This window comes from Gilbertella persicaria, assembly GCF_025201335.1.
Source record: "Gilbertella persicaria strain CBS 190.32 chromosome Unknown B0P05scaffold_35, whole genome shotgun sequence".
Classification (NCBI taxonomy): domain Eukaryota; kingdom Fungi; phylum Mucoromycota; class Mucoromycetes; order Mucorales; family Choanephoraceae; genus Gilbertella; species Gilbertella persicaria.
The window spans coordinates 45,350-58,198 of NW_026251996.1; the positions used below are offsets into that span (position 1 = coordinate 45,350).

At 37.5% G+C, this 12,849-nt stretch overlaps 2 protein-coding genes across 2 annotated transcripts; both read left to right on the forward strand.

The window, feature by feature from the left end:
• Nucleotides 1-9,166: 9,166 nt before the first annotated feature.
• Nucleotides 9,167-9,619, forward strand: B0P05DRAFT_620409 (uncharacterized protein; the record flags this gene model as incomplete). The annotated part of the gene is made up of 2 exons (XM_051583434.1): nt 9,167-9,205; nt 9,376-9,619. Coding segments are annotated over 2 exons (159 nt in total), but the record flags the coding sequence as incomplete, so codon positions are not given.
• A 142-nt stretch (nt 9,620-9,761) lies between these two features.
• Nucleotides 9,762-10,168, forward strand: B0P05DRAFT_620416 (uncharacterized protein; the record flags this gene model as incomplete). Its single annotated transcript, XM_051583435.1, has 1 exon — nt 9,762-10,168. One exon carries the CDS (start codon nt 9,762-9,764, stop codon nt 10,155-10,157), a length of 396 nt encoding a protein of 131 aa, XP_051432395.1. The 3' UTR covers nt 10,158-10,168.
• Nucleotides 10,169-12,849: the final 2,681 nt, after the last annotated feature.

The following is a 12,849-nucleotide window of genomic DNA, read 5'->3' on the forward strand; positions in this document are numbered from 1 at the left end:
TCCTCAAGTACTCTAGGAATGTCTCGGAAGCCTATCAAGTTTGGATTAAGAGATTTGGCAATACCGCCTTCTCTTGCTGCATTTTCCAAAAAAATAAAAGTTTATACATATTTTAGAGAAATAGCTTGTTTTTTACTTTATTGAGCTGCTTCAAGAACTTCACTGTTGATCTCATTATTATCACTTTGAGCAAAAGAAAGTGCTGATAGATGCATCAATCCCTTAAGTATTTAAGTCTGTGATTCGATTTTTTGTTCGAGTTGGGAAACTTGTTCTTGCATTTGAGTGATTTTGTAAATAGTCGTTTGGTTCATATTTGTAAGACAGTGTGATGTTTTGATAATAGAGAGTTATATAATAAGATGATATAGAGACAAAGGTAGATACTTTGAGACTGTTTTATACAATTCTATTGTTGTTCTTTTTGATTATAAATTATTCTAGCATATTTATACATGAAGAGATGTCGGAGTAAGTAGTAGTAGAGTTCATGCAAATGACTGAGTCTCTATTATCATAGACTACTTTAAATTAATTAAATAATGTAAATTATGGATTTCGGTTATAAGTCTTGATCTATTAAAAGATCCATTGTCTTATTCAGTACAAGAGGTTCTTTTATGTCTATTTCTGATGTAAATTGATTATGATGTATTTTAGTATGTAAATGAAGACTTATTTAATGTTCAGATCATCACAGACAGAAAGACAATTGCAAGAAAAACAAAAAAGTTATTTTTGTTAGAAAAACCTAAACAATTATTAAATATTCTACATAACTCAATATACTCTTTTTAGATGAGTCTCATGTCAAACTCTTAGGAGTGCATCAACGTATTGCATTATGCAAACCTTTTGTTTTTTTTTGTCTTTAATAAGAAACATTATTAGTATTATTGTACTTGTAAAAAAAAAATAAAGGATTCTTCTTGCTCATGAAGCTACTATCATTGTCGCAGTACTTGTCGCTTCGTAACTTTTATTGTTGACAAAACGAATAACTTTGTTCATCACAAACAAAAAAATCAATGGTTTTGAATGATATGACTTGCTTCCTAGAGAAATAAAATAAAAGTTGTTGACATTTCGAACAACATTGGCAAAAAAGTTACTTTTTCTTGTTTGTTTTGCGAACAATATTAGTAAAGTCAAACAACCAATTCGCCATAGTGATACAGGAGGGATAAAGCATTGTCATGCTTGTCAAGTTAATATTTTCTTAAGGTTTGTATCCAATAGTACAGGTCAGGTGACGATAGAATATTTTCTAGCCAATGATACTACTGGGAAAACATTCTAGAAGGCAGTGACGTCTGTGTTTTGATAAAGTAAGTCTTAAGATCTTTTATTATTTTTTATATTTTTATATTACCTGTGTTTTGATAAAGTAAGTCTTAAGATAAAGAACTTACATCTATCAACAACACAGTATTTATATCTTTTCTATTCATACTAAAATATGTATTCTAAATCGAATAAAGAAGGAAGTAATTATATACTTCATGTTGATTGATCCTTGCTTCTTGACGAATACGACAACAGCTTGGCTTTCGCTAAAGGCAATTTCCTTATACGTGTTGTGAGATGAAGAGAGAGTAGATATTCAATAAGAGAAAAGGTAAGAACACAGAGAAAGTCCGTTAGAACTTGTATAGGTTTTTATTTCTCCAAGAAATGTTATCTTTCAATTGCTATAAAATGTTGAGGTATTTATACTTTTTCTTCTCGGTCAAACTATTGTTTTGGGTTAGCTTCTTGACTACGGATTTATTTGTTAGATCAGGAGCAATTAAGAGAAATGCCTTTAGAGGAAGTTGTCAGCTCAGCCAATAGTACATGATCTGACCTGAACCTGAATAAACTATTACATATTTGTCAAATGCCAATGCTAATGTATTTGTCAGCTCTAACTATCACTTTATGAGGGCCATTAATAATAACAGAGTCACTAGGTTCATAATCTCTGACTATGAAGATGATGTAGTACTTCTAGTAGAATGAGTGAATGTCAGTGACTATAGATCCATTGCAATTGCCATAGATGTGATCTGGTTTTTTGCCATGATCATCATTTATTGATCTATGCATATGAATTCATATATGTTCACAACAATACGAATCAAGTTCAGCTTTGACTTCTTTCTTCTATTGTTGGTTATCTGAGGTTTAAACCTTTTCTTGTTTGGTTTATACATATGCGGAAGGTTATATTCAACCTCGATTGGCTGTCTTTGTTCAGAAACGCTATTATCCGCGACATCTTTGTCATGCCCGATGATATTGAAGTGCCTGAGTCCTCACGTAACTGGAATAAGAATAAGAAGCGTAAGTTCACTCCTACGATACCAAAGCCTGGAGACAGAAAGAGAAGGAAGATGGCCGGTCCGGACAGGAAATTAGATTTGATTTAAGTATGAAATTAATTCCATTTGAATAAAGACATCTTTTCCACTTCCTAAATACTTCCTATTTAGTGACAGTCCTTTATTATATATCCTCTAAAGTCTTAACTAGAGCTACTACCTGTACTCCTGTTAAACGACATCTTTGTCGTACCCAAACTTAGGTTTAAGCCCAATGTGAAGAAAGCGGCCAGAAGACACCAGCAGGTGCTCGAAGGTTCTGGAAATTATTAGTCAGATGTTTATCTGATTATCATTACCATATCTGGCATTTCCCTTATATGGTTACGACTTCAAATACTAGAAGCTTCCACTTGAGTCACAACTCAGACATTATAGATAGTATAAATATAAGTTGCACTCAATGAAATAAACATCATCTTTCAACACAAATATTAAGTATTAGTTACACTCTATAGTAAGTTTAGCTCTACAACTTATTATACGTATCTCTGGTTATACTTTACAAGTTTCATTGGCTTTGCTACTTATTGGATCTATCTACAAAGACGACATCTTGACGTGTGTCTAATTTGTTTGTTGTTGCTTTTGGGTACTCTATTTTGTTGAATAGCTCTTGATCTGTATATGTAACTTGTCTTTTTGAAGGTGTTGGTCTATCAAGGAATGAAGTAGCTGTCGTTTGGTATAACGTTGGTAAGAATCGGGTCAGAACTGGTAGAGTTATGGCGGTTACAAGTTTGAGCCAATCGAAGTGCTTTAGTGATTCGACCAATCACAAGTATTGTAAGTTTCGCGAGACGTTCTGGGGAAATTCAAGAAAAGATGCTCTGGGTATGAAATTTGATTGACAGATTGTATTTTCGCTCTTTACAAGTATTCTTTGATTACTTTAATTGTTTTTATTATCCCTTCATTTGATTCTTTCTTTATTTTTGCTTGTTTTATTTATTTTCTTTACTTCTTTTACTTTATTTTATCTTATTCGTTTATTTATTTATGTATTCTATCTTTGGTGTTCTTCGTGATTACTATTTCAAATTGTTTATCTTTGGTGTCACGATTGCTCTGTTGTTAATGGCTGTATAGTCTATTGTTCTGTTGTCAAACCTGTGTTCCCTCAAGAAAAGTTTATTTGGAAAGGCGATTAACTCAAGAAAGGCCGTACTTTGATATTCTTACGAATTGATAAGTTATCAAGGCTGAATTAGTTGACTGTTCACATTGTGTCACTCTCATAGTCCGTATAGTTAGATGTAGATCTAAATTCTTGTTGAAATCACTATTGTTATTTATATCATTGGTGTTCGTTGAAAGTTAAAAAGGGTACTTGATTACTCAAAATAAAAAAAAAGAGAGAGTTTTCTTTCTGATAAATTACAAAAAATCTTGTTGCTCATTACTTCCTTCAAATTCTGTCTTTGAAGCTTACTAGTGCCTATACATTATATTTTTAAATTATATTTTTTCTAGTGTGTCATTGATAGTTTTTACAGTCTGCTATCTTCCTTTGTTTTAATTTTAATTGTTCTATTTTATATCAAAGGTAAACATACTAGAAGGATATAACTTTGACACTCTCCTGTTCTCTTTGTGTTATCAATGGGCTTATACTCCTTCTCTCTGGCGTCTTGCTAATGTATACCCGATACACAAAAAAGGTAGTCCCTCTGATCCGTCCAACTATCGACCGATTTCGTTGACATCAGTCATGCGTAAGCTCTTTGAGTTTACAATAGCTGATTATCTTCATGAGCACTCGCCTACACTGGACATTGCGCAAGGTGGTTTCCGTCCTCAACGTAGTCCTCTGGATCAAGCTCTATGCTTGCATGACTTGATGCATGATTACTTTCTAACCAACCATCGCCGTCCTGTTGTTGCTTTTCTTGACATCAAGGCTGCTTATGATACTGTCGACAGACGTGTCATCTGGGATGTACTGGCTCGCTCTTCTCTACCTCGGCCTGTGCTTGCTTTACTAGTCAACTTGTTTGACGACGTACAAGTGTCTGTGCTGATAGCCAACCACTCTTCTACTCCCTTTCAGCCTGTCACGGGTGTTCTGCAAGGTTCTGTTCCTCTCCGCACTTGTACTCTTTGTACATCAACTCTCTTCCTTCTCTCCTTCGTTCTGCTGCTACGGCTGGTACTACTTTGGTATGTCCTCCTGGTATGTCTGATGTAATTCCTCTGAATTGTCTTCTTTTTGCGGATGATGTTGCGATCTTCGGCTCTCGTAGTCAAGTCCAGCATATGTTGAACCTTGCTGCTGAGCATTCTTGCTCCCTTGGATATCGTTGGAGTCCGGCCAAGTGTGCAGTTCTAAACTCACCTTGTGATGGCCCTCGATTGACATTGTATGGCGAATCTCTGCCCCTCGTGGACGAGTTCATCTATCTTGGTGTACCCTTTCGAGAAAAAGGCATCCATGGACCTGGCATCATCTCTTTGAGATCTGCTAAGGCCATCAAGACCATGGCTCTGCTAACCTCTGTCGGTGTTCACCGCAATGGTTTCTCACTTCTTTTGTCCTCTCGGCTGTATGCCTGCTTTATTCGTCCCAAGATAGAGTATGGTTTGGCTATATCCCGTCTTGCTTCGGCAGACATGACACACCTAGATGATCTGCAGAATCGCCTGGTCCGTATGTTTGTTGGTGGCTCTTGGTTTCAAGTTGCAAAACACCTCACCTGTCTTCCTGCCATGAACCATAGGTACAACATCCTTGTCACCAAATTCGCTTTGCGTGTACAATACCTCCCTGATGACTGCTTGATAGTGCTTTTGCGTGATCAACTACGGTACCCTCGCCTGGTCAAGCTTCTTCAACAGAATGTCTTGTACCGTTCACTACCGGACCCACAGCCCGTCTCTAATGCTGAACTTCGTACTCACTTTAGACGACAATGGCAGAGCCAATTTGACCGCCAAATGGTGCGACATGCGGCTCGTGGTCGTTCCGTCCTTCTCCGTGCTTGTCGTCCTTGTACGTCTAAGCCGGATCCTATTCTTTACCTGCCCATGCTTCGTACTTCTCGTAGTCGCTTGGTGCGTTGGCGTCTTGGTCGTTTTGCAAACATGCGTGAAGAATGTCCTTGTCTCTCTGGTGCTTTTGTCTCTCGTGAGCACTTTATTACCTGTTCAGCACTTGACCCAGCATTATGGGATGCACTACTTATTGCTCCTGCTGGTGTTCATCGTCTGGATTATGCTCTAAATCAGCTGCCAACAAAGGCTTCCTCTGGTCCTCCTCCTTTTTGGTCAGCTTTGCTACAATTGCTTTATGCAATTGATGTACTTGTGCATCCTCTTGCAGCAATTCGCCCTGATCAAGATCCTGGTGATCGTTGGCTCCCTCCTCTGGTCTCGTCATAGACGAACTATTTTTGTCATGTCTTTCCTCTGCGCTGCCACGGTGGTAAGTGATTATCAAAGTTCCCAACCGTTGGTCATGCCTTTGGAATCATGCATCAATACAATACTCTTTCTGTCTCTGTTTCTTTTTTCTCTACTTTTTTTCCTGTTTTCTGTTTTCTGTCAGGTTTTTTCGCTCTCTCCTTTTTCTCTTTTTTTGAAAACTGCTCATACAATTTGGCATTATGCTCCATAGAGTAGCCCATATAATTGTTTAATAATAAAATATAATCTTTAACCTGAGCTATACCCGCACCTTTCTTTTGTGAAGTTAACAATTGAGTGTCGAAGTTTGATTTCAAAAATTTTTTGGATGACGTTGCAACTACTTTGATTGGATCGTTGCTTAAAAACAATTTCTACTGCCAAAATATAATCACTCAAAGTCGCTTGAAGCAACCCATACCATTTCTAAAAATGGAAAGCAACCTGAACACCTGTGATGTTTGGGTTGTGAATGAAGATATAATAGAAGATAGAAAGAAACAAAGAAATACAGTGAGACTGTTCAGTACTTCTTTATTACAAAAATAAATTGATTGTTGTCTAAAATATATCTTTTCCAGGTTGTCTTTTATACTACCTGATTTATTGACTAATTGTGATTATTGATTATTGATTACTTAACGCTTTGACAGCTTGTGCCTGGGAGTTGACTATGTAGATTCTCCTTTAATTCTCCTTGTTACCTAAAAGGTACAATTATGGTTTCTTTATTTGTAAATATTCATATTATCCCAGTTACCGTTATTTACTGTCATTATACAGTGCTTACTTTATATTTATAATGTATAGTGCTATAAGTGATTATTCATTTATATGATGAAAGATTATTTACTATATTTTGTATTGAAAGTGCTCAGATCACCACAACACCAAAGAAGTTTCACAAATGTTTACATTTAAGCGAAAAAAATCACCTCACAATCGCAAATCTTCTCAAATCAATCATTTTGATCAATTCAATTTTTATCGAATGATATTTTAAATAACAAAATCATACGAAAAAGGGATAATCTTGAAACATCTTAAAAGATCTTAACATCAAAAACATCTGATCTAACATTGGAAGAGATTGTCCTGAATTTGGTCTTTCAAAGAAATCTCGACTCGTAAATCTATATTTGACATTTCCTCAAGTAAGAAGCATTCTGGTATATCTTAGTCTGAAGATCGAATCTGTCTGTCTGTACTTGAAAGGAAGGAAAGAAGTTAAAAAGAAACTATTGTCTGGAAGTTGGAAAACATTTGGCTTAACTGTCTCATATAACTGGTTGCTCTTTGGTAGAACACACTTGGTAGTTATCTGGAGAAGAATTTGAAGCATTGGTTAACATGTCTATACTTTAGTTATATTTTAATTCTTGTATCTGTCATCTATATTTTTTACTACTATTATCATTTGTTGTACTGGATTTGTAAGTGAAAATCTTTTGATGAAATCATGACCGTTTACATTCTGTAAATAGGCTCCTTTTTGTTGATCCGCGTTTGATCTGATAACACCAAAACTACAATAAAGAACACCCTCAACTAGGACTGAATACTCAACATTATACCGTGACACTTTTGAGAAGTTGAATGTTCCTGCTGTCTGACTCGAAAATATTAAGAAAGTGGTGACGTAAGCAGCTATTCCGATCCGGGTTTGTTTGTGTCCGTGCCGTTTCTATACTCTGGGTGTACGTAGTAAAGTGGTGAAGCACCCTCTGAGTAATGGCTGTTCTTGTTCTGGGTGTTGTAACAGGTGTTGGTGATGATTCTGGTGCGTTCGTGGTGAACATGTGGATCTAAGGACCAACAAGAATACTAGCAAGCAAAACAATAAGTGTGATATAATCACTAATAAAATGGTCAAATCAATAAATCGATTAGAACCAAAACGGCCAAAAGAAGTCTGCTTTATTAAAGGTTATATTTTGTATTGTATTTATACTGTTTGTATGATAATTGATTATCCTTGATTTGGGACTGAGTGTGTATACACTAGCTAATCGGTTGAGTGGATTAAGGTACACAAGAACAGGGTACATGATCAGGGCACAGACCTCGTCTACCATTGGTATTGATGCAGATGTCAATTTGTGATTATGTGATGGTCTGATCTTTAACATGTTTAAACTAAGATAGAAGACATCCATCGAAGCTGCGGATAAAACTGTGATTGAAAGATATATTTATACACGATATTAATACTTGCTCTTTTAAGGCATAACTAGTGTAAGAAGGGATGAATAATGCTGTGTATACAACAATAAGCCATCTCTCATTTCATACAGGTTATGTATTTTCTCAACAGTGATAATTCCCATAATTTTCTTATACTCTTTCTTATGCAAGCAAATCAAGACCTTTATTATCTTTACTTCCTTTTTTACCCGTTATCTGTCTGTACCTATCTATGTTCTTATCGTTGTATCTTAGTACATTATATCTCTACTATCTAATTCCGTTGAATTGTATAAAAGCTGAATGAGCAAAACCTAATAAAATGATCGAACTTTTCTGAAAAAGATATTTTTGAAGGAGATTACCTGAAAATCTGGTGCTATTACATTCGAAGTAGGTTCTTTACAGTCTTTCCTTGGTGCTCGTGTGTAATAAGTGTTTAATCGGTTATCTTACTTCTAGAATATCTGCTTCATTTCTTCTATAAACTCACATATAATCAATGTCAGCTTTGTCGTGCAAATGGAGAAAGAAGATAAAAAGCAATCAATAGAAGTGGAGTATAACTTACCAGCCAAGTATAACCCAAATAAGAGAAGGTTCAAGCCGCAAACGTCAAGCAATCGAAAGAAAAAGAAAGTCCGCTTGAACCAAATCCTTGGAAGGCAGCTACAGTATCATCGCTTACATCAGACTCGTCATTGATGGTGCTTTACCTTACAGACTTGGATCATATATTTAGCTCAAACAGAAAAGTATAAATACTGTGTTACTGATAACTGTAAGTACATTATCTTATACTTACTCTATCAATACGCAGGTAGCATGAAATATTTCTATAGATAAAGATCTTATACTCTATCAAAGAAAAAAAAAAGGAAAATTTTTTTTTTTTGAAAAAACAAAAAAAAGTTGAAAAATTTTTGAAAAATGAAAAAAAAGCTGAAAAATTTTTGGAAAATGAAAAAAAGTTGAAAAATTTTTGAAAAAACAAAAAAAAGCTGAAAAATTTTTGAAAAAAAAAAAAAGTTGAAAAATTTTTGAAAAATGAAAAAAAAGTTGAAAAATTTTTGGAAAAACAAAAAAAATGAAAAATGAAAAAAAAATAAAATTTTTGAAAAACAGAAAAAAAAATTGAGAAAAATTTGAAAAAAAAATTTATCATGTAAATACGAATACACGAAGTATTGAAATTATTACACGAGAGCGAAGTGATCTTTGTTGTTATCTTTCTTTTATTGGTTAAATTCGAACTTGTACTACTTAAAATATATATAAAATAAAATAAAACTAGACTATGTATCTTTATCTTCTTTTTGTTCTAATTTCTACTACGCTCTTGGACTTACACCGTCGTAGCGAAATTATGTCTGATGAAGTACAACCACCCGCTTGGGCTAATACACTTTTACAAAGAATCCATAAGCTTAAACAAAAGCTGCACGACTCACCTTTGGTCAATATTGACCCAAACGTTGTCATCTGTGCACCTGGCGCTGACTTTACTCCTTCTTCTGTCATGTTGGACGAGTTTCCATACATTTAAGAAGACTTCTTTAAACGTCCTCTTGAGGATACCGACCGTCGGCGATTCTTATTCGATTGCCCAAGAACACATTACGAAATCTTGATCTACCCAAGCTTAACAAAGTCAATTTACATTCTTCATGCAAACAGATTGATGGTCATTTTTCTACAGTTCAATATCGTTTGTCGGGCATCACCCGTCCTTTGGATTGATTTTCATATCAGCTTCACGAAAATTAGGATCATACAGCACTCAAACAACAAGCGCGGGATTTTGCTTACGCCATGCGTGAACTTTTGTCTGACCTCGCCTCTCATGTTATCACCTTGCGTACTGAGAACATGTTCAAAGGATTATCGAAGGACCTTGACCCACCAGCGCAGGCGAAAGACAAGTTCCTTGTTAACACGCAAGAAATGTTGGACCACATCAAACTCCAACAGTCAGTTCAAAACGCAACGCAACGTACTCAACGAAACAAAGGACCTCAATCCAAACGTTTCAACAATAACGGTGACACCAATAATTATGCTAAAACGTATTCAGGCGCCCGTGCACCAGCCACCGACCGATTAAATGGTTACAAACAGTCTCACAACAACTTTAGCGGCTTCTCAAAGGATCAGCTGACTCAACCACGGGGTTCTCACAAGAGCCAGAACCAACAAAAACGGCTCTAGGTCAAGTGGGGGGACGTTTAGCCTTGTTTTCTTCTTCTTGGCCTTCTTTGCTCGGGTTCTCCGTGTATCCATGGTTACACAACATTTTACGATATGGCTATCGTCTCCCTCTTATTTATTTACCCCCAAAACGCCTTTCTCACCATCATTCATGCGCCCCAATCACTTCGGTTACTTCGCAACAGGTAACCGACATGGAAATACAGAATCTTCTCAACAAGCAAGCAATCGAGTTGATACAACCACATCATCTATCAACAGGCTTCCATTCAAAACTTTTCATCATTTCCAAGAAGGACGGTGGCCTTCGACCGATCCTCAACCTGAAACCACTGAACCTATACCTACCAGTTCAACACTTCAAAATGGAAACTATGCAAACTATCACTCAACTGCTACAACCAGGCGACTTTCTAACATCCATCGACTTACAAGACGCCTTTCATCACATTCTGATCCATCCTCGGTATCGTCATCTGTTGCGGTTCCAATGAAAACAACAAGCATACCAATATCGAGTCCTACCATTCGGTCTGAGTCTTTCTCCTTTGATATTCACCAAAGTCCTCAAGCCGGTTCTCAAGTGGGCCAGGCGGCAAGGTGCTCGGCTCACGACATACTTGGACGACCTACTCACCATGGGGAACTCTTTTCAACAAGCTCAGGAATTCACTCAAAAGGTATGTGAAAAAGTGACCCAATTAGGCTGGCTATTGAATACGTTGAAATCATCTCTAATGCCATCGCAGTCAATCACCCACTTGGGCATGAACATCAACAGTCAAGACATGACTATCTCGGTGCCAGGCAAGACAATCAGGACACTTCGATGCATGACTTATTCTTTACTGAAGCAAACGAAGGTCAGCTGGACCAGCTTAGCCCGGTTCATTGGCACAACCATGGCTACTCACTTGGAGAATGTTCAAGCTCAATTTTGGACTCGTCATCTGTTGGCCCAATTAAATAAAACACGTTATCAGCCGTTCTCCGAGATCAACGCCCAAATGCAGAAGGAACTTTTGTGGTGGACAACCGAGTTGACCAAATGGAATGGACGCCACCTTCTTTCCACGCTACCTATCACTCAAGTTTCCACGGGTGCGTCAGACCAAGGTTATGGTATTGTTTGGGGCAACAAATCGGTTCACGAAGCATGGTCTGCGGAGGAACAATCCTTGCACATCAATCAGAAGGAACTGCTGGTCGTCCAGAAAGTATTCTAATCTATTCCTGTTTCAACTCATCACCATCTTCAATTATGCATCAACAATACCTCAGCCATTGCTTATATCAAACATTTTGGCGGCACAAAATCAGAGAAATTGAGTCAAATAGCTCTTGACATTTGGACCTATTGCTTCCAGAATTAGATACAGCTGTCGACGTTATACGACCCATCCAAGATGAATCCAGCAGATGCTCCGTCACGGGCTCTTCAATCTCAAACAGAATGGTCGATTTCGGCGAGAACATTCAATTGTCTCAATCAAATATGGGGCCCCCATCATATCGATCTCTTTGCCTCAGCGAAGCGTCACCATCTCCCACACTTCGTATCATGGAACTACCAACCTCAAGCTCTATAGACAAATACCTTCAGTCGGCCGTGGCATCATCTTCCGGGTCGCCTGTATCTAGCCCCACCATGGAACCTTATCTTACCAACGTTGACAACTCTCCTTCAACACCGACGTCCTACCACACTTATCACGCCGAACTGGCCAACGGCACCCTGGTATCCTCTAGCATTACAACTAGTAGCCTGCCCACCGAGACTCCTTCAGGTTCCGGCGCAGGACATAAGCGATCAAGAGCCACTCATCTTGAAGAAGAACAAGGAATGGACTCTACTAGCATGGAACATGGCTTAAAGCGCCTCCGCCTTTCCCAGTCGGCCTACGCGATAAGAAACTCCAAGACATCACACTTACATACAAAACTCATATATAGACTGGTGTCATGAGCATGATATTGATACTCAAACACCTTCAGTGTTTCCTATCCTGAATTTTCTTGCTGAACAAAAGGCCATTAAGAAATGGAAGGTTTCGACTACACTCACCTACACATCTTTGATTCTTCAGCTGTACTCAAATACTGATCAGCAAACTATTTGTCAAACCGACGAGTTTTAACAATTCTACAAAAACCTCAAAGCAATTTACGTTTTACCTCTCAAATCTTGGGACTATGATATAACGCCTGCAATCACACACTTGCTGTCCTTGGGTACTAATGACAAAATGCCTATTGACCTTCTTACCGCTAAGACCGCATGGCTGCTTTCTATGGTTGGCTTTCTTCGTCCTTCGGATGTTGAGCGCATCGATCTCAATCAGTGCTCCGTTTCCGACAATAATATTCTCAAACTGGTAGTCGTGGCACCAAAGGAGAAACGCGCCGGTTCTCGCATCACCAAAGAAATTACAATTCATCCACAGGACAATCCTCTCTTATATCCAGTACAAGCATACAAGTCATATTTACTTAGGGTGGCTTACTCGGTAGCATCTACGCCTCATCCAAATTTTCTAGAAATCCTCATCAATGCCTTTTTTCGAGAAATCAAGAATCACTATATTGCTATGGGCCATGAGCGTATTTCTAAGCATGTCCAATCAATCATGCAATTTGTTACAAGACCTATGGGTACTCCCATTCCTAAAGCTCGAGCATTAGGATCCACACT